General features: G+C 37.4%; 2 protein-coding genes across 4 annotated transcripts in view; one reads left to right on the top strand and one right to left on the bottom strand.

Moving 5' to 3' along the window:
• LOC134756566 (uncharacterized) overlaps positions 1-23,368 on the top strand; it is a 103,309-nt gene that overhangs the window by 33,609 nt on the left and 46,332 nt on the right. The gene's annotated exons all lie outside the window — the stretch shown is intronic.
• The window catches only part of OVCH1 (ovochymase 1), a 75,774-nt gene continuing 56,692 nt past the window's right edge, over positions 4,287-23,368 (bottom strand). The window contains 6 exon segments of the mRNA XM_055357880.1: positions 4,287-4,362; positions 14,024-14,025; positions 14,893-14,925; positions 14,927-14,959; positions 20,521-20,551; positions 20,553-20,625. Coding sequence (XP_055213855.1) covers positions 4,287-4,362; positions 14,024-14,025; positions 14,893-14,925; positions 14,927-14,959; positions 20,521-20,551; positions 20,553-20,625 — 248 coding nt within the window.

The following is a 23,368-nucleotide window of genomic DNA, read 5'->3' as shown; positions in this document are numbered from 1 at the left end:
TGGAGCCATGTAAATGAGCTGCAATGAAAGACATATTCGATAATTAAAGTACTTTTTCTGTGCAATGACATAACTGAAAGAGGACAAAGAGGTAACATTAAATTCCAAACTGTTGATATTAACAAAAGAATGATTATCAGGAATACAAGATCAAGATTTGTAGGATGGAACTCATGATTTGAGTGCCACAATGGAAGAGTATAGCTTTTAAAAGATCAAAGGGAAAGACCTGACAGAAAAAATGGTACACACTTATATGGCAATCTGTTATCCTAAGGATGGGAGAAAAAAAGGGCATTTGCGTGAAGATAACTGGACAGAGACACAAAAGTAATGGGACAAGCTGCTCTAAAACACAATAATGATTCTTTTAAAATTCAGAAACACAGAAGTTGGCACAAAGGTGGTCCTGATAGTAACAGGACATTTGCTGTAAATTTAAGTTCTCCTAAAATAAAACAATGAAACACTATTGATTTTTCTTCATGATAACAGTATTTCAGAAATCCAAGAAAGAAAAGAGGGGAGTAGTTAATCTCTACATCGTCCTTATCCTCAAAGCAGCTCTATCTGGTGGAATGGAAGTGATGGGGAACCTTGGAGATGCTCTCATGTCAAGTAAAGGGGTTCTGGGTAGAACCAACAAATAACCTGGAAGTTTTAAAATAACGGAAATGGGAAAATGCTGAGACCAGCTCGGTCGGAGACCCTAACCCAGCGGCACTAGAGGAATTAAAGACATACACACACAGAAATATAGAGGTGTGGAGTGGGAAATCAGGGGTCTCACAGCCTTCAGAGCTGAGAGCCTCAAACAGAGATTTACTCACGTATTTATTAACAGCAAGCCAGTGATAAGCATTGTTTCTATAGATTATAGATTAATTAAAAGTATTCCTTGTAGGAAACAAAGGGATGGGCCGAAATAAAGGGATGGGTTTGGCTAGTATCTGCAGCAGGAGTGTGTCCTTAAGGCACAGATCGCTTATGCTATTGTTTGTGGTTTAAGAACGCCTTTAAGCGGTTTTCCGTCCTGGGTGGGCCAGGTGTTCCTTGCCCTCATTCCGGTAAACTCACAACCTTCCAGCATGGGCATCATGGCCATCACGAAGATGTCACAGCGTTGCAGAGATTTTGTTTTGGGGCCAGTTCATGGCCAGATTTTGGGGGGCCTGTTCCCAACAGGAAACTGTTGCTCTGTTTTTCAAAAAGGATGTTTGGGAGCATAAGGCGGTAGGTAGGAGACAGAGAAAAACAGAGAGGTGTAGGGGTTTCCAAAGTCCTGTCAGTGAAGGGACATAGCTTAGTGCTTACAGGCACAGATTCTAAAACCAAACTGCTGGTTTGAACCAACTCTATCCCTTATTAACTATATGGCAAGCTACTCAACCTCTCTCTGTGCCTCGATAATCTCATCTGCAAAATGGAGATAATAACTCCATAATAACCTGCCATATTAACTATATGGCAAGTTATTCAATCTCTGTCTGTGCCTCAGTATTCTCATCTGCAAAATGTAGATAAAAACAACATTTGCTTAGGATTAAATCAATTGGTATTTACAAAGTATTATACATATTTGTTAAACGAAAATAAACCTCAGCAAAATTTTTACAGCAAATTATTAGACAGATGGTTTTTGAACACTTGGAGGAGGAATCAGTGGTCATGAGAAGGCAACATGAGATCCTTAACACGCCACATTAAATTAACCTAATTTCACTTTTTAAAAGAGCTAATTAGATGGTGGCTAGGGGGAATGGGATGAACTTAATGAACCTTGACTTCAATGAAGCACTTAATAAAGTGCCTGTGATGTCCCTGTGAACAGATAGCAAATGGTACGTAGATAATTATGTGGCTAGGAAGTTCCACAGGTGATTAAATAACCATACGAGAAATGTTAACCTGGAGGGAAGGTCTAAATGGTATGGAAATGATTCTATCTTCGGTTCCACCGAGTACGGTATTTCATTGATGACTTAGACAGAAATACAGAAAACACATTTATAAAGCCTGTAGGTTGAAGATAGGTGGCTGGAAAAGGGGCTAGTTTAAATACAGGCTCCTAGATTATTAAGTTGAACATTACACCTAATACAGAGTTTACTCTAAAATAATCCAAAACATATAATGCTCGTCTTGAAGATATGACCTGGAACTTATCAGCATTTTCTCCTTTTAAACTGATCTAATTTCTAGACTGTTCTTCCTCTCCTTGTGTCAAAAGGCATCAATGTGATGACTACCACGTGGTTAGAATAGTGGCAGAGAACACAGAGTGCTCCAGTTGAGTCCCACGTTTTCTACTTATTAGTGATGTCACTGGAGGCAATTTATTTAACAGTTTTGTGACTTGCTTGTCTCATATTTAAAATGAAGATAATGTAACCAACCTACATAAGATTGTTAAAAGATTAAGAGTTTTCATCTTCATGAGATTGGGTCTTAGCTCGACAATGCCTGGATAATGGTAAATATTTAATAAGTTATTAGATAATATTAAGCAGAACAAGTTTTGTGCATGGCCTGAGAACCTCTCCATGAGAATTCCATGTATATTTAAAAAGAAGAATTATGATCCTTCTGTCTTCTCTCTTCTCCAGGGTAAACATGCCCAGGATGTCCACACCCTTCTACATCCTGCTCATTATGCTCTTTGGATGCACTCCAGTTTGCCAATGTTCCTTAAATTTGTGTTTGACCAAGGGGGATATTCAAAATATTTAGTAACCAGATTGCACACCAACTGTAAAGAACTTGTGAGACTCAGCTAGTACTATGGTACTATGATTCCCTTTATCTTTTAATTCTTTACTATCACTGCTCTGAATTTGTAATCATTTGACACCTCTGGAATTAGTTCAAACAGACCACTTTCTAAATCACCACCTCCTAAGTATATTAATATTTCTTTGCTATAATTATTTAATCTCACCATGACCTTCTAAGCCATTGATCCCATAAACTTTCTAAATCCATCAACCCTTTAAAAAGTGAGAAATTTTGCTTTAAAAGGAAGCAGAGAAATGGGATAATTGCTGACTTACATTAGTTTTAGTTTGTTTTAAATGATAGATAATATTAGAACATGTTTGAAACTGATGAGAATGATAGAGAAGATAGACGACGTAGGAGAAAGGATAACTAAATTAGTAAGAAACTGAAAAGTCCCAAACTGATGTCTATAGCTCCAAATCCTCCACTAGCTCAAGAGTTCTATCTCTAGCTAACTAGTGGCAACTCAATCTGGATATATCAGAGCAATGTTTTTAGCATGGCCCAAACAGATATCTCTCTATAAATCTTTTTCTCCCTGTCATATTTTCCATCTCCGTAAATGCTTCCTCCAGTGTCTCACATCATAAACCTAAGAGTCATTCTTGATTTGCATACTGAATTCCATATTCAATCCATCAGGAAATCCTCTCCATTCTATCTCCAGATCTGTCTACTTCACTTGCATTCCATTATTGTTATCCTCCTCTAAAGCAACATCATCTATTGTCTAAAACAGTGCAATAGAACTTTCTGCAGTGATGGAGCTTTCTATATCTTTGCTGTCCAATATGGTAGTCACTCACTACATGTAGCTACTGAGCACTTGAAATGTTGGTATTGTCACATTTTACTTCATTTTAACTAATTTACATTTAAATAGCAACATGGATTGGACAGTGCAGGTGTAGACAAGAGCCTCATAACTGTAGACACAATTCACTTTGTCACTCCAGATCAGCCTTCAAATTACTCCCCTGTCAAAACTTATGATGACCTCCTATTGAACTGGAATAAAATTCAAAGTCACTATCATAGCCTGAGCTGCACAATTGGAGAAAGCCTCTCTGCTCCACCACCCCACTTCATTCTAGTCTGTCCTTGCTCAATCTCTAGTCACTCTGACCTCTGACAGTTCCCTAAGTTACCAAGCTCTTCCCTCATTCAGGGCCATTTTTTCCACTTTTTCTTTTAAAAATCAAATCTTTTCTGTCAAGCAGTGCTTTAGACATTGAGGATACAGCAAGAACAAAAGAGACAAAGTTCTGGTGCCAGGAAATTTTAATTCTGGTAGAAGAGACAAATTATAAATGAATGAAAGATAATACTCCATCAGGCCATGATCAATCCCTAGAAGAAAAGGTTAAGGAAGGCTATTTAGATTGTATGATAGAGGAGGTCTCAGGTAAGGTAGCATTTGAATGATTGAGGAAGTGAAACTTGAGACAGAATGTGCTTGGTTAGAGGCCTCTTCCTCCATGTGAGGACCCAGTGAGAATGGGCTGTGCCTAAGAACCAGAAAGTGAGCCCTTAGCAGGCACCAAATCTGCTGGCACCTGGATCCTGGACTTCTCAGCCTCCATACTGTGAGAAATAAATATTTGTTGTTTGGAAACCACTCAGCTATGGTATTTGTTATAGCAGCTTGAATGGGGTGATAGCCTAGCTAACGGGGAAGCCAGGAGAGTAGCAACAGGGGTCTATATTCATTAGGTCCAAAATCTTTACAGAAATTTCATGGTTCATTGAAGTAAAATTGTGCGAGCTCACAAATAAATGCAAATGCCTTCACTGTTATATAGAATTACACAGGCTCATTACAGAAATTCAGGTTGTCTCATTTGTAATCATTTGACACCTCTGAAATTTTGATTAATCTGAGCTTTTAAAGAGGAATGATGTTACCAGTTTGGAGAATATTAAAGAGTGAGAAAGAGAAAAGCAGTCCCTGACATACAGAGAACCTGGTCTGATGCTCGCAGCTGGACCATGTTATTTTCCTGTTGGACATACACTGTCTCACAGGACATCAACAGCAGACAGGATGGTGCTAGTCTATGATAAGGTAAGACAAAAAACGGCTGTGTGCAACCACCAAAATACCACTCTCCTCCCTCTCTTGGCTAAAATGAGGAACTGCTATAGCTTTACCAGTTACAGTTTTATCCTTACTCTAGTCAGGCCTCCTTTTGACTGAGATAGCCATTGTAAAATTGCTCTACTTCCTGACAGAAACCAATTCAGAACAAATTCCATTTCCTTAGACCCTCTCCAAAACTACCCAAAGCTCTAACTCTATTATAGGTTTTTCTAACACCTTCTTACTGAGATACCCCATGGTTTTCCATGGTGTGTATACTCCCTCTCTGCAATGAGTGCTAAATGCAATTTGTTCAACTACAGGTACATTTCTAGGGTCTTTGGTGAAAGGGTATTGACAGGAATTAGGGTTGAAGAGTATGGTGCTATGGAGACCCATGGTTCATCTTAAGGAAAACCAATAGCTTGAACTTATAAATCTTCCCCTCCTCCATACTCCAATTGCTTTATAATCTAATAAGAGCCATACTTACTGATAGGAAAGTTAGGCAACTTTGGAACTTCAAAGCAAAATTCTGAACTTATTGGTGTTATAAATCTGGAACTATCATAGGAGGGGTCAAGGTCCCTGGAAAAAGAAAGCATCAAAATCCTCCTCTTGACCTCTGCAATAAATGGATTTTAATGGTGTCCTAAGTGGCAGAACTAAGAGGAAACTAGAGAAGTTGATGCAATACTCGATTACAAAATGTTTCAAAAAGTTTCCCTCTATGAGTCAGTCTCATGATGGAATACTGCCAAATGCTCAAGCATGACAGACACTATGTGACCAATACATTTCTAAAGATTATTCAAGCTTGGTAAGTGAGTGTAGCTCACTGGTAGACAGGTGCCTCTCATGTACAAGGCCCTGAGTTTGACTCCCAGCACCTCCAACCATTAATTTCTTAGTCCTCAGCACCACTCATCGGTAAAGATTATTCTGGCTAATGGAACTTTTCTCCACTTTAATTTATCTGAGGTCTAAAAAGGGCCATCTCTATTATGAGTATAAAACCTGATACTGGTAACATTGAGTAAATACATTTTCAAAAAAGTTACCATCTAAAAATGCCATTTAGGAAATAAAATCCTTTAAAACATATGGCATCTGGACAAAAACAAGAGTGCCAACTAATGGTTAAATGAGATAGGAATTTTTGTACTAAAAAGTCAAGACAAGCCAGGATTGGGAAGGAATCAAGATCCAGTGAGTGTGATCTCATACTCATCCAACTGTGCTCAATAATGCTCTAGGATTCTAATGAAGGATCTGATGAGAAATCACTGACAACAAATGCTATTGTTCCCAAGGCCAATGTAGGTCATGTGTTACATGTATATTCATTATATAAATACTTGGTGCCAGTTAGTGTAAGCCATTTAAGAAAGATCAATTTACAAAGTAGTATTGATAGCTGATATGGTCAATCATAAATATTGTATAATCCCAATCACAGTTCAAAGATTCTTCTGTTATCAAGTCTTTAATCATGGCCTTCATTTTATTTACTGATGTGGAATAAAAAGTCCAAGTGTAATTCAGCATGTTGAGATAACTGTTAGGATAATCAAGAGATGTGATCTCAACAGAAGTCACTGGAATCAAATCCAATACTGGACATCCTTGAGACAAAGAGAAAAATATGCAATAATCAAAAAGAGAAGTTACTTGAATCTAATTGGAATGTCTACAAGTAGGTCATTAAAACCTAAACTGTAGCATACTTTATTAATTCCTATCATTGCTTCTTGGTATCCACAGATCCTTACTTATGTTTTAATGACTTCTATTTGGAAAAACGGACCCCCACTTCAAAAGCAAACATCCTGAATTCTTTGACCTTAAATCACAAACTGTAAACCCATTAAGTCACACCACGTCTACATTTCAATTTATTTTTGTCACTCCTATTTCATACATGATCTTATTTAGGTTTCACAATCATAAGATACAGGTATTATTATCTTCAGTCTAGAGGTGTGTGAATTGACACTTGATATTCAAGAGATGTGACCTAAGATCTTTAGGACTTCTCTAAATTTGCAAATGCCATAGTAATATTTCACTTCCCCCATAACTGGATAAAACATAACTTCAATATCATTTGTGATATTGAAGCTCCTAAAATTTAGCCTCACAGCACATACAGTTCAAATTTCTAACACAAGTTAAGGAAATTTGGATCACTCAAAGGTAGTCAAAACAAGGATATTAAGGTTCACAGGGTCAGGAGAAAAGAAAAATGAGCAATTAAGTGACATTTTGGGCCTATTCCAAATGCTGTAGGTATTATATAGCCTAACATTGGGGCCACCTAAATACTGATTTACTTTATCTATAATCTTATCACCTTAATCACAATGCAATAATCCAGTAGAGAAAAAAGACAAAATATATACACTGTCTAAAAGACATAAAATATATAGAAACAATAACAATGAACAGACTTCAAATAGCTAGAAAGATTCTCATAAGCAAAGCAGATGTCTTTTTAACCCATTAATCGAATAAAGAGCCACCTCCTTATTCACAACTATCTAATCTTACTAAAGTCTCTCCTGCTCCTGACATATGAGTCCATATATCAGTATAAAGCAACTAGAATCAGGTCATTAACATCTGTATGTTATGACAGAAGTTAGAGTACACTACTTACCAGACAATGTTTAGCAGCAAGGATATTCCTATGTGTTCATAATATCAGTTAACCAAAGCCAAGTCAAACCCTATATCACAGATTCCTTACCTCCTTTATGATCTTACCCTCATCATTGTTTTTATTTTTTTTTTATTTCAATAGGTTATTGGGGAACAGATGGTGTTTGGTTACATGAGTAAGTTCTTTAGTGGTGATTTGTCAGATTCTGGTGCACCCATAACCCCAGAAGTATACACAGCATCCTAACCTAGTCTTTTATCCTTCACCCATTTTCCACCCTTTCCCCCTGAGTCCCCAAAGTCCACTGTGTCATTCTTATGCCTTTGCATCCTCATAGCTTAGCTTAGCTCCCACTTATGAGTGAGAACATACGATGTTTGGTTTTCTGTTCCTGAATTACTTCACTTAGAATAATAGTCTCCGATCTCTTCCAGGTTATTGTGAATGCCATTAACTCATTCCTTTTTATGGTTGAATAGTATTCCATATCTATCTGTCTATCTATCTATTATCTATCTATCTATCTATCTATCTATCTATCTATCTATCTATCTATCTATCTATCTATCTCACAGATTCTTTATCCACTCGTTGATTGATGGACATTTGGGTTGGTTCCACAATTTTGTAATTGCGAATTGTGCTGCTATAAACATGAGTGTGCAAGTATCTTTTTCGTATAATGACTTCTTTTCCTCTGGGTAGATACCCAGTAGTGGGATTACAGGGTCAAATGATAATTCTACTTTTCAGTTCTTTAAGGAATCTCCACACTGTTTTCCATAGAGGTTGTGCTAGTTTATATTCCCACCAGCAGTGTAGGAGTATTCCCTGTTCACCACATCCACACCAATATCTACTATTTTTTTATTTTTTGATTATGGCCATTCTTGTAGGAGTAAGGTGGTATCACATTGTAGTTTTGATTTGCATTTCCCTGATCATTAGTGATGTTGAGCAATTTTTCATGTTTGTTGGCCATTTGTATATCTTCTTTTGAGAATTGTCTATTCATGTCCTTAGCCCACTTTTTGATGGGATTGTTTGTTTTTTTCTTGCTGATTTGTTTGAGTTAGTTGTAGATTCTGGGTATTAGTCCTTTGTCAGATGTATAGATTGTGAAGATTTTCTCCCACTCTGTGGGTTGTCTGTTTGCTCTGCTGACTGTTCCTTTTGCCATGCAAAAGCTCTTCAGTTTAATTAGGTCCTCGCTATTTATCTTTGTTTTTATTGCATTTGCTTTTGGGTTCTTGGTCAGGAAATCTTTGCCTAAGCCAATGTCTAGAAAGGTTTTTCCAATGTTATCTTCTAGAACTTTTAGAGTTTCAGGTTTTAGGTTTAAGTCCTTAATCCATCTTGTGTTGGTTTTTGTATAAGGTGATAATCCAATTTCATTCTCCTACACGTGGCCAGCCAATTATCCCAGCATCGTTTGTTTAAAAGGGTGTCCTTTTCCCACTTTGTTTTAGTTTGCTTTGTCGAAGATCAGTTGGCTGTAAGTATTTGGCTTCATTTCTGGGTTCTCTATTCTGTTCCATTGGTCTATGTGTCTATTTTTATACCACTACCATGATGTTTTGGTGACTATGGCCTTATAGTGTAGTTTGAAATCAGGTAAAGTGATGCCTCCAGGTTTGTTCTTTTTGCTTAGTCTTGCTTTGGCTATCTGGGCTCTTTTTTGGTTCCATATGAATTTTAGTATTTTTTTATCTAATTTTGTGAAGAATGATGGTGGTATTTTGATGGGGATCACAGTGAATTTGTAGATCGCTTTTGGCAGTATGGTCATTTTCACAATATTGATTCTACCCATCCATGAGCATGGGATGTGTTTCCACTTGTTTGTGTTGTCTATGATTTCTTTCAGCAGTGTTTTCTAGTTTAATTTGTAGAGGTCTTTCACCTCCTTGGTTAGGTATATTCCTAAGTATTTTATTTTTTTTCAGTTATTGTAAAAGGGATTGAATTCTTTATTTGATTCCCTGCTTGGTTGATGTTGGTGTACAGAAGAGCTACTGATTTGTATACATTAATTTTGTATCCAGAAACTTTGCTGAATTCTTTTATCAGTTCTAGGAGCTTTCTGGAGGAGTCCTTAGGATTTTCTAGGTAAACGATCATATCATTAGCAAACAGTGACAGTTTGACTTCCTCTTTATCAATTTGGATGCCCTTTATTTCTTTCTCTTGTCTGATTGCTCTGGCTAGGACTTCCAGTACTATGTTGAAGAGGAGTGGTGAGAGTGGGCATCCTTGTCTTGTCCCAGTTATCAAAGGGAATGCTTTCAACATTTCCCCACTCAGTATTATGTTGGCTGTCAGTTTGTCATAGATGGCTTTAATTACTTTGAGGTATGACCCTTGTATGCTGATTTTGCTGGGAGTTTTAATCATAAAGCGATGCTGGATTTTGTCAAATGCTTTTTCTGCATCTATTGAGATGATCATGTGATTTTTGTTTTTAATTCTGTTTATGTGGTATATCACATTTATTGAGTTGCGTATGTTAAACCATTCCTGCATCCCTGGTATGAAACCCACTTAATCATGGTGGATTATCATTTCGATATGTTGTTGGATTCGGTTAGTTAGTATTTTTTAAGGATTTTCGCATTTATGTTCATCAGGGATATCAGTCTGTATTTTTTTTTTTTGGTTATGCCTTTTCCTGGTTTTGGCATTAGGGTGACACTGGATCCATAGAATGATTTAGGGACAGCGCCCTCTTTCTCTATCTGGTAGAATAGTGTCAAAAGGATTGGTAACAATTCTTTGAATGTCTGGTAGAATTCTGCTGTGAATCCATCTGGTCCTGGACTTCTTTTTGTTGGTAATTTTTAAATTATCATTTCAATCTTACTGCCTGTTATTGGTCTGTTCAGGGTACCTAATTTTTCCTGATTTATGCTAGTAGGGTTGTATCTTTCCAGGAATTTATCCATCTCTTCTAGGTTTTCTAGTTTATGTGCATAAAGCTGTTCATTGCAGCCTTGAATAATCTTTTGTATTCCTGTGGTATCAGTAGTAATATCTCCTGTTTCATTTCTAATTGAGCTTATTTGAATCTTCTCTCTTCTTGATTAATCTCACAAATAGTCTATCAATTTTATTTATCTTTCCAAAGAACCAGGCTTTGTTTCATTTATTCTTTGTATTATGTGTTTGTTTGTTAGAATTTCATTTAGTTCAGCTCTGATCTTGGTTATTTTCTTTCTTCTGCTGGGTTTGAGTTTGGTTTGCTCTTGTTTCTCTAGTTTTTTTTGAGGTGTGACCTTAGAGTGTCAGTTTGTGCTCTTTCAGACTGTTTGATGTAGGCGTTTAGGGCTATGAGCTTTTCTCCTAGCACCACCTTTGCTGTGTCCCAGAGGTTTTGATAGGTTGTGTCACTATTGTCATTCAGCTCAAAGAATTTTTTAATTTCCATCTTGATTTCATTTTTGACTCAATGATCATTCAGGAGCAGGTGATTTAATTTCCATGTATTTGCATGGTTTTGATGTTTCCTTCCGGAGTTGATTTCCAGTTTTATTCCACTGTGGTCTAAAAGAATGCTTGATATAATTTTGATTTTCTTAAATTTATTGAGGCTTGTTTTGTGGACTATCGTATTTTGGAGTCTATCTTGGAGAAAGTTCCATGCGCTGTTGAATAAAATGTATATTCTGTGGTTGTTGGATGGAATTTTCTGTATATATCCGTTAAGTCCATTTGTTCCAAGGTACAGTTTAAATCCATTGTTTCTTTGTTGACTCTCTATCTTGATGACCTGTCTAGTGCTGTCAGCATAGTATTAAAGTCCCCCGCTATTACTGTATTGCTGTTTATCTCATTTCTGTTCTGGTTGCCATGGTAGGGGAGTGAAATGGACTCTGTGAAGGTTCTTAGCTTTGGTGGTTTAATGCACTATTTTTGTGCTGGTTGGCCCCCTGCCAGGAGGTGGCACTTTCCAGAGAGCACCAGCTGTGGTCGAATGGGGAGGAACAGGTGATAGGCGGGCCCCTAGAACTCCCAAGAGTATATGCCCTCTGCAGTGACCAAGGTGGGTAGGGAAGGACCATTAGGTGGGGGCAGGGCTAAGTGTGTCTGAGCTCAGACTCTCCTTGGCCAGGTCTTGCTACAGCTGCTGTGGGAGATTGGGGTGAGGTTCCCAGGTCAATGGAGTTATGTTCCTAGGAGGATTGTGACTGTCTCTGCTGTGTCGTGCAGGTTTTCAGGGAAATTGGGGGAGAGCTGACAGTCACAGACCTCACCCAGCTCCACACAATCCAAAGGGCTTGTCTCACTTCCACCATGCCCTCTCCAAAAGCACTGAGTCTGTTTCCAGGCAGTGGGTGAGCAGAGCTGGAGAATTTGTCCCAGGCTACCCACCTCCCAGCTGCGAAATCAAGTGTGGCTTTCCTTCTATTCCCGCCTGTGGAGTCTGCACACCAGATTCACACCCTCCCTTGAGTTCTGGCCAGGAGGCTTCTTGATCAGTTCAAATTGTTATAAAGTTCAGTTGGAGAGTTCCTTCTCCATGTGGCCTTTTCCCAGTACCTCTAGCTGCCCTCCCAGAGTACCCCTGTGAGTCCAGGCAGAAACGGTTTGCTAAGGCACCAAACAATCTCCCAAGGCTATCATTGTATTTAATTTTTCCTCTCATGGAATATAGAATAAGAACATTCAGGGTCAATACACCCAATTAAACATTTATAACATATTTCTTTATTCTGATTATAAAAGCAATGCATATATGCTCATTATAGAAAGTTTCAAAAATAGAGTTCAAAGGAGGAGATAAAAAGTTTTGTTGGGTATGGTGGTTCATGCCTGTAATTCCAGCACTTTGGGAGTCCATGGCAGGAAGACTGCTTGAGCCCAGGAGGTTGAGACCAACCTGGGTAACAGCAAGACCTCGTCTCTACCAAAAAAAACAAAAGTGCTAGCCAGGTATGGTGGTGTGTGCTTGTGAACCCAGCTACTTGGGAGGCTGAGGTGGGAGGTTCACTTGAGCCTGGGAGGTTGAGGCTGCGGTGAACCATGATCACACCACTGCACTGCAGACTGAACAGAGCAAGACCCTGTCTCAAAAAAAAATCCACCTATAGTCCCTCCTTTAAGCAACCAATATTCATGTTTTAATGTAAATCTTGCAAAGTCTTTCTATGCTGTATATGTTTAAACAATTGTATTCCATTTTATACCATTACAACATTTTTCCCCTAATTTATTGTGACCATTTTTCCATGCTACTAACTACCTCATATAAATTATAATGGCTCTATATTTCTTATTCACATAGACATAATTTCTCATAGCATGTTTTATCTACAATCTTAAGAACACAAAATGAGTCAGATCTTGAATAAACCTCACACATGGGGTATATAAATCTATTATAATTCTTCTGTCATGAAAAACATGTCTACATTAAAGGTTTTCTATGTTTATCTGAAAAACAGAATGAATATATGTAATAAGAGTCTCTTACCTGAGTTAACCCCTACTCATACATTAGCTCTCAGGCAGGAGGATTCGCCTAAGCAAAATAGACACATTTGTTAACCCATTCATCAGCTAAGGAGCTACCTCCTTATTTTCCACTCCTACTCTGCCTTAGCTGCAATGTCATTACCTTTATTCAAATAAACAATTCTTGAGCACTATTTACCACGCATAGTTATAGGTTTCAGGGATATAGCAGAGGGCATGCTTGCTGAGGAACAGCAGCAAGGTTGGCATGGCTGGGTATGAAGTGAGCACTGGGAAAAGTAGCAGGGGAAGACATCAAAGAGATAGTCAAGAGCCAGATCCTATAGCATCTTGTAGGCACTATAAGGACTTTTACTATGAATGAGTTAGGAAAACATTGGATTATAAACATGATCTCAATTATTCATTTTAAAATGATCACTTTGGCTATTACACATAAAACTGGCTAAAGGAAGGCTGTACCAAAACATTATGGTGGAATTGTTCAGAAGTAGTAGCATTCTAGCTCTATTTTACTGAAAGACCTACTGATGAGCTATACTTGATGTGGAATGTGAGAAGTCAAGGTTGACCAAGTTTAATGACCTGAGTAATTAATTAGCAAAATGGAGTTGCTATCTACTGAGGTGGGAAAGATTGGTGGAGGAAGAGCTTGGAGGCAGGGGTAGGAAATCAAGGGTTCAATTTTGGTCATATTAAGTTTGAGATGCTTATTAGATAGCCAAGTGGAAGGGGAGGCACTTGGATATACAGTGCTAGTGTTCAATAAAGAAGCTGGGACTGGAGATATAAATTTGGAAGTTATCACTGTATAGATGGTATTTAAAGCTAGAGAATGGGTGAGATCACTAAGGAAGGAGTATAGGTAAAGAAAGGAAGAGAGTCAAAGACTGGGTCCTGGGATACCTCAACTGACAGTGATAGAGAAAATGAGGAAAAACCAGCCAAGACTCTGAAGGAGACCAGTGAGCTCTCCTTTTTTGGAGACCAAAACAAGTGAGATTTGAGGAGGGAAAGCTCATCTGTGTCACGACTGAGAAGGGACTACCAAATCTGGACTTGTGGAAGTCATTGATAGCTTCAGCAAGAACAGTGTCCATGAAATGGTAGGAAAAAAATAAAGCCATATGGGGATAAATTCAAGAAAAACGAGAGGGCAAAAGGGGAGACAGTGAGTATAAATAACTTCCATGGAGTCTTGCTAAAAAAAGAGAAATCCAAGTTTTCCTTGATTCCCTTCCCTGTCCTCCATCGAAGTAAACAAGCTTCCTCTGTTATATATTTTTGTTGCACACTGTATTTTTTTCTTTATAACTGATATGGTTTTGCTGTGTCCACACCCAAATCTCACCTTGAATTGTAGCTTCCATAATCCTCATGTGTCTGGGGAGGGACCCGGTAGGAGGTAATTGAATCATGGGGGTGGGCTTTTCCCATGTTGTTCTCGTGATTATGAATAAGTCTCACAAGATCTGATGGTTTTATAAAAGGCAGTTCCCCAGCACATGCTCTCTTGCCTGCTGCCACATAAGACGTGCCTTTACTCCTCTTTCACCTTCTGCCATGATTATGAGGCCTCTCAAGCTGTGTGGAACTGTGAGTCCATTAACCCTCTTTTTCTTTATAAATTACCCAGTCTCAGGTATTTCTTCATAGCAGTATGAAAATGGACTAATACAGTAACTTAATATACTATATATTTTTATATGATTATTGACGATCTCCATTACTAGACTGTAAGTGCTACTATGGCAGGGACTATCTTGTTCATTGCTCAATCTTCATTTCTTTGAACAGTGCCTGGCATATTCCTACAACAATTTGTTGGTGGTCTGAATAATTCTCGGTTTAAATGTGAGATTTTTTTCTATTTTATGTTAGTCCTTTATGATATACTTACATAACTTAAATTCGATGCAAATTTCTTCTCAGTTTTTCTTTTTTCCAACACTTCTTACATTATCATACTAAAATTAAGTAAAATGTTTTTAATGGAAATGCCTCCCAAATTGTATTTCAATTAACATGTCCAAAAAAAAAAAAAAAAAAGAAACAAAAGGTAAAATGGGCAGTAAAGCAAAGCCTGCTGGCTGATTAAAAAAAAAATGAGTGTGAATGGATTAATCTTAAGTACTGAGGGAATTCTAATAAATATTCAGAATTAAATATAATGGCAAATGTTTCTCTATGATATCCAATTTCTACAATTTGCAATAGTTACCCGTTTTCATAATGCTATTAGCGCCTTTGCTCAAACCACAACAGGATGACGGACAAAGCATATCTTTCAATAATCTGGTTACAACTAACACATATGAACTAATCAAACAAGTAAACAAAAAAAGGACAAATTATTCTTGATATTAGTACATTCAGGAAGTGAATTCCAAAAGAGAAAAGCTACTTGAAACTTTTATGCTAGGGATAAAAATTTCTGACTGTATTGTCGCAATATTCCAAGTATCCAGAAAAATAAAGAGTATGCTTAGGTGTTAAAAAAAAATCTGCTCAATCTTGTACTTCATACAGGTTTAGCATGAGGCCTCCACAGATTACAGAAGTCAGAATTTAATATTATATTTTTGTCCTTTCCTAAAGCTGACAAATGAAACAAAGAATTACAATCTATTAATTTACTTATTCGATAACAAAATTTTCCCAATGAAGCACAAGAAATTGAACAAAAACATACATATTGAACAAAAGAAGCACAAGAAATTGAACAAAAACATAACAAATAGGGAAAAAATGGACTTACCAGAAATACAAAAAGAGTATCTCAAAGAAAACTCTTCATGGCCAAAATGACATTATATGTGAACATCGTAAGAGATTTTCATAAAAGTGAATCTCTTTCACATAATTTACCTTGTCCCCAACAAAAAAAAATTTACTATTCATCAAGACAAAGATTACTGAGCAAAGTAAAAAATTCTTATATTTGAAATTATAAATTTCTGCTATATCAATATAAAAATGGGAAAAATAACTGAATAAAAGCCAATTAGAATAGAGAGATGGATGTTCCCTATTCCTGAGTCTAAGCAGTTTTAAGACAGTAGTTCTAAATCAACTAGGACGCAATGCCCAGTTCTTATGATGTCGGAATAACTTAGGTACATCTTTTAAAAACTATATGTTGTAAGAAAAGGTGACATGGTCTAAGACTGGGTCCTCAGGGAACTAAAAAGTTATTGCTGTCACCAAACTGAAATATAATATTTTTAGCAAGTATATTTGAGCTTTAGCTACATATAACCTTCATTTATCCACAGTGGCCAAATTTATAACAGGCAAGTTGCAGTAATTGCCACACAAGTCAAACCCATTAGTTGGTCAAAATGAAACATTTTAGACAGTATTTCTTAGAAGAGCCAGACCCGTGGCGTGAGCCTGTAGTCCCAGCTACTGGGGAGGCTGAGGAACAGGATTGCTTGAGCCCAGGAGTTCAAGGCTGTAATACACTACGATCATATTTATGAATAGTCACTGCACTTGAGCCTAGACAACATAGCAAGAACCCGTCTCTTAAAAACCACTTTTTTTTTGAGAGGGAGTCTCGCTCTGTCGTCCAGGCTGGAGTGCAGTGGCGCGATCTCGGCTCACTGCAAGCTCCTCCTCCTGGGTTCACGCCATTCTCCTGCCTCAGCCTCCCGAGCAGCTGGGACTATAGGCGCCCGGCTAATTTTTTGTATTTTTAGTAGAGACAGGGTTTCACTGTGTTAGCCAGGATGGTCTTGATTTCCTGACCTCGTGATCCGCCCACCTCGGCCTCCCAAAGTGCTGGGATTACAGGCATGAGCTACCGCGCCCGGAGGTCCCCTGTGACTTAAAAAGGGCATTGGTAGTAGCAGTTTCCTTCAACCTCCCACTACCCTAAGATTTCTAAAGCACCCTTCAGAAGATGATGTAATCTCATGTGGTTCCCTCTCTTGTGAGGCAGGCTGCTAAATGGTTTGAATACTGTCATGAAGCTCCCTGTAACTGCTCCACTATGAATCCATTTCAGCTTGTAGAACAAGACATATTTTTCCTCTTTCTTTTCCCTGTTTATAGCCTTAAAATTAGAAATGTTTATTTACTCACTGGGAAAAATTTAGAGAATTTCAAAAAAATTACTCATAATCTTATAATCTAAAGATGTCCAATTAAACATATTGATCTTTTTAGACCTGTATTTCATTTACTTTTTAAACAAATTTGAATTATATAGTTCATCCTGATTTTCTCACTCAATATGACAGGAGTTTTATTTTAAAAATTATGTGACAATATTTTATTTAATGGCTGCATAAATTTATAATTTATATTATATTTTTCTTAATTATTTAGACTAAGATTTAGACTATTTTCCATTTTGGCCACTATAAAAATGCTGAATGAATCTAGTGTGTTAACATCTCTGCACATACATAAAGCATATTTTAATAATATAAGTATAGCTAAAAGTTGAGACACCCAGTACAACTTTATGAACTTAGTTTTGAAAAATATTTCTCTAGAAAACATACATACTGCAAGTTATACCTCAGTGAGATGAAAACACATGTTATATAACATTTGACAAGTATAATCATTCTTCAAAATTGTTGTCAATTTAGCAGTTAAATTTTCTCATTTGTTTTAAAAAGGCCAAATATTATATTTTTTATGTATTTGTCTATAAATTTCTCACTCAGCTCATTTTGTGTCCAGAATTTATTCCTTCTAGTGGGTTTTTGGTCTTGCTGACTTCAAGAATGAAGCCGCAGACATTTGCGGCAAGTGTTACAGCTCTTAAAGATGGCGTGTCTAGAGTTTGTTCCTTCAGATGTGTCCAGAGTTTCTTCCTTCCGGTGGGTTCGTGGTCTTGCTGACTTCAGGAGTGAAGCCGCAGACCTTCACAGTTAAGTGTTACAGCTCTTAAAAGTGGCGCATCCAGAGTTGTTTGTTCCTCCGGGTGGGTTTGTGGTTTCACTGACTTCAGGAGTTAAGCTGCAGACCCTCATGGTGAGTGTTACAGCTCATAGAGGTAGTGCGGACCCAAAGAGTGAGCAGCAGCAAGATTTATTGTGAAGAGCAAAAGAACAAAGCTTCCACAGCATGGAAAGGGACCCAAGCGGGTTGCTGCTGCTGGCCCTGGTGGCCAGCTTTTATTCCCTTATCTGGCCCCGCCCACATCCTGCTGATTGGTCCATTCTACAGAGTGCTGACTGGTCCGTTTTTACAGAGTGCTGATTGGTGCATTTACAAACCTTTAGCTCGATACAGAGCGCTGATTGGTGCATTTTTACAGAGTGCTCATTGGTGCGTTTACAAACCTTTAGCTAGACACAGTGTGCTGATTGGTGCGTCTTTACAGAGTGCTGATTGGTGCATTTACAAACCTTTAGCTAGACACAGAACGCCAACTGGTGTGTTTAGAATCCTTTAGCTAGACAGAAAAGTTCTCCAAGTCCCCACCCAATCCAGAAGCCCAGCTGGCTTCACCTCTTAATTTGTCATTTTTAAAAGTAGGGTATGTCATGGACAACAGTGATTCTGAATTGTAATTTGGAATTGGTTAGACCCTTATTTATTGTACTTAATAATTTTTTCATATTATGACTCCCCTAATTCTAAAGAAAATCCCTCAGTGTTTTATACTCAAGTTAACTAGAGGTAGATCAAGATGGTCATAGTCATGGGTGAATTATCATAAGGGTGATAATTCGCTTCAAAACTATCTCTAAGTTTAACTGATCATACACAATATTTTCTGAAACAAACATTCTAGTAAATGTAGTTTGCTGTAACACTCATAGTTTTCAAGGTTTCAAATCAAGGATCCTAAGAACTAGTATGCTTTCCATGATTACAGGAAAACTCTGCCCTCTTTAGTAAAGAGATGGCCAGAGGATCAATTTCATTGTGACAAGAAACAAGAGATTTAATTTAGATTGTGTAGTAACTGGTATGTAAATATTCAGTAACCTTTCTTATCTATCAAAAGAGGCTAATGGTTAATCCTGTGTTTTGTGTTCTCAAAAGCACTTGGGTCAACAGTGTGTCATTCTATTGAAAAATAAGTGGAAAACAGAAGGCACAGGACCTCTGGTTTAACTTTAATCAAGACTAAGTCAAAGGTATCTAGGGTCTATAAATTTATTTTACAGATTTTAGCTTTTCTATTATTGATCTGTAAACACTTCTTACATTAATTACTTCAGACTTTTCTCAGCATAGTTGAAAATCCCATGTATTTGCTTTTTAGTTTTGTTTCTGTGGATGCAGAAGAGTTTTTAATTACACAGGAACTTATTAATTTGTTTTCTTCTACTACTTTTATATGAGAAAGTCCTTCTCCATATGGTTAACTACCAATATTTTCCACTTTTAATGCCTTAGGTAAACTAACTCCTTTATCAGCTACTGTGTGATGTGAAGAATAATTTTATACATTTTCTGAGTGGTAATGCCAAATTAACCACATACAATGGTCTTAAATTTTCTAGGGCCCCTTCTAATCTATTTTCAATCACATGTTTCTTCTGATAGTTTTAATTACCATTGTTTTAGAGTATACTTTAATATCTGATAGAGCAATTCTACCTTAACCATTTGGCCATTCTTTCCCCAGGAGATTTTCAACTAGTGCTATTTACTTTACAAGATAAACTTCGGAGTTAATTTCCTCTTCATCCCTCCAGAAAAAAAAATTCCATTGGGATTTAGTTGGAAAATATATTTTTAAATTAATTTGTGTTGAATTAATATGAGTTATATCTTTCAGTTTTGGAACATGGTACTTTTATCTATGCAAATCTTTGTGTGTTTATATGTATTTGTGTGCCACACAGGCACCTTAATAAAGTTTCATAGTTTGAATAATAAATCTCAAATTTTAGGGTTATTCCTAGTTATCGTATGGCTTTTATTACTAAATGTAATTGAAGTAATTTTTCCATTATATCTTCTACATTTTACTGCTATGGTTTTAAGATTACAATTGCTATATAATTTGTATCTATTTTTTCTCATTTACAGTAGAAAATCTTAATATAAAATACATTTTAATATTCAATTTTCCTTGTGTTCTTGGGATAAATCCTATTTGGTTCTGTCAAATGTTCATCAAATAATCTGCTGAGGTCAAGCATTGACTTAACCCTGAGGTGGTTGAGAGTATACCATCCTGGTACAAGGGTTATTTTCAGCAGAAAGCAATTGAAAATAAAATGTAGACAGAAGAAAAACTCTCTGCCTTCCCACTATCTCCACTAGGAAGGGCAGAACAATTCTTAATTAGAGACAAATCTCGACTCTTATCAGCCCAGAGATGGCACCAGGAGAATCTACATAACAAATCTTTCTAAAGTAACTTTTATTTTCTACAACTGTCCCCAATATATTCACCTTCCTACAGTATGCCACCCCTAGAAGCTCAAAGTCCTTTGCCTTTAGAAGCTCAAAGTCCTTTTCCTTTATTTTGTCACTTCTCTTATTTATTGTTCTTTTTGTTAAGATGTTATATAAGCCCAAGTTCTAATCACCTCTTTGAGTTACTCACCACTGAATTTTTCCATATATGCATGATATATGTTAATAAAATTCAGTTTTTCTCTTTTTAATATGTCTTTTGTCAGTATCATTGCCAGAGTTCCAGCGAATGAAGCTAAGATGGTCTGAGAAAAACAAACAAACAAACAAAAAACAAAAAGCAAAAAACAAAAAACAAACTTCTCTACACCAACTAAAGGAAAAATCTCTATCTCTACTACAACTACTGCTACTCTCGGTACTTTACCTCTCACACCAGATGTATGGGATTTTTGCCCCTGCATCAATTGGGTATCTTACAATTCAATTCCATTCTGACATTATCTACCTTGGGTTAGCACGGACTGCACAGGTTAAGAGCTCGGTTTCACAAGACTGCCCTCACTCCCCACTTCAGATGCCAATTGCAAGTCCAGGTTGTCACATGTGCTACTGACTGCCCAGCAACAAATCAGAGGTTCCCACGATCCCCTCCTCAGGTTTGATAATTTACTAAAACAACTCACAAAATTCAGGGAAACACTTTACTTGTGTTTACCTATTTATTACAAAGGATATAATTCAGGAACAGTCCAATGAAAGATGTATAGGGCAAGATATGGAGACTGGGCACAGAGCTTCAATGTTCTTTCTGGGTACACCATCCTCCCAGCACCCTCCGTGTGTTCACCAACCCAACTTTATGAACTCTCCTTTTGGGGTTTTATGAGGGCTTCATTACATAGACATGATCAATCACATCATTGGCAATTGCTGATTAAGTCAATTTCCAGTCCCTCTCCCCTACCCAGAGGTTGGGCTATAAGTTCTAAACTTCTGATCACAGGATTTGTTCCTCTGGATAGATGGGTAGAAGAGAAATATTTTTTTACCTTCCCTATACCCCAGAGCTTGTAAACCTTATTTAGAGAAATTGAAATAGAGTCATAAAACTTTTGGGGAGAAGGAAATAGAAAATAGTATGTTTTATGAATTAATTCTAAGTAAAGAACAGATATACAGTTGATTAACATTATAAGTAATAATTGACATTGCTAACGTACTCTTCCTTCTCTGTCCCCTTCTTTATTTCTTTGTTTTTCCAATCTTTGTGTGCCCTTTCACCCATAGAAGAGGCAATAGGGAGACAGTCTAAACTCCTCCAAGCAGCACAATTTTAAGAATAGGAATCATAATAGATATTTCTAATCCAAATAAAATGCAAGCTTGGTTTCTTAGTATTGTTTAACATGCCTTCTCTTATTTAATTCTCAAAACAACCTCATGAGGCAGTGCATGGTAACAGGTGTTCTGTAGGGCAAGAAAGATAGAAGTATACATCATTTTCATAGATACTGCAGTCTCCCCACAAGAAGCTGTGGTCTTCTTGGTGCTGAATTGGCTTAGGAACCAAGAAAGCTCAGTGCTCATCAACATTCTCCTAAATAGAAACACAAATATTCTTAATGCACTTACTTCTAGGATGGTATTGTAAATCTGAAGAATAAAAAAGACAGCAGTTTAGCAATTGGCTTTTTTACCCACTCTGAGAGGACCCTACCTGCATGGAGAGTGACACTTGTATCTGGGCCCTTCTTAGGAAGGCAAAGGCCAGCAAAAAGCCATACATCCTCTTTCTCTGGGCTTTTACTTCATTACGCATTGGTATCCTTGATTAAGTAAACTGGGAATTCATGGACCTTAGTGTGCATGGTGGTGGGGTGTTTCCTCTCACAAATGAGGAAACTGAGTCTTAGAAAGATTTCATATAATTCCCAAAGTCACTGAAGTAGTGTGTGGTAGAACTGAGATATGGACCCAGAACCATCAGATTTCAGAACTCTGGACTTCTGTATCCCATGGTGTCCAGAAATGTTGGTTGACCACCCAAAATCCTTTTCCATTTCCCTTCTCTCTAGTCACCTTCTGGTCAGGCATGGCCATGTGACAATTCTGGCCAGAGATTTAAGTCTGCTACAGGATTCTTGGAAACATGTTTGCTTTCCTGATGGGGATAATCCTCCCTGTCCCTTCTTTCATCAATGTAATGACGAGAACTGAAATAGCCATTATGCAACCATTAGGAAAAGCCAAAATAATTGAAGTACCTTTAGTGCTGGTGGAGTTCAATTGTTGAACTAGCAGTGTGTCTGCCTTTCTGTCTGAAAATAATGACTGCTCAATGAAATAAAAGAGGATACAAAGAAATGGAAGAACATTCCATGCTCATGGGTAGGAAGAATCAATATCATGAAAATGACCATACTGCCCAAGGTAATTTATAGATTCAATGTCATCCCCATCAAGCTACAATGACTTTCTTCACAGAATTGGAAAAATCTACTTTAAAGTTCATATAGAACCAAAAAAGAGCCCGCATTGCCAAGTCAATCCTAAGCCAAAAGAACAAAGCTGGAGGCATCACACTACCTGACTTCAAACTATACTACAAGGCTACAGTAACCAAAACAGCACGGTACTGTCACCAAAACAGAGATATAGATCAATGGAACAGAACAGAGCCCTCAGAAACAACGCCGCATATCTACAACTATCTGATCTTTGACAAACCTGACAAAAACAAGCAATGGGGAATGGATTCCCTATTTAATAAATGGTGCTGGGAAAACTGGCTAGCCATATGGAGAAAGCTGAAACTGGATCCCTTCCTTACACCTTATACACAAATTAATTCAAGATGGATTAAAGACTTACATGTTAGACCTAAAACCATAAAAAACCCTAGAAGAAAACCTAGGCATTACCATTCAGGACATAGGCATGGGCAAGGACTTCATGTCTAAAACACCAAAAGCAATGGCAACAAAAGCCAAAATTGACAAATGGGATCTAATTAAACTAAAGAGCTTCTGCACAGC

Source organism: Gorilla gorilla, chromosome 10, assembly GCF_029281585.2.
Source record: "Gorilla gorilla gorilla isolate KB3781 chromosome 10, NHGRI_mGorGor1-v2.1_pri, whole genome shotgun sequence".
Taxonomy (NCBI): Eukaryota; Metazoa; Chordata; class Mammalia; order Primates; family Hominidae; genus Gorilla; species Gorilla gorilla.
Note: the sequence above shows the minus strand (reverse complement) of the source record. Positions and strands in the feature narration are given on the sequence as shown.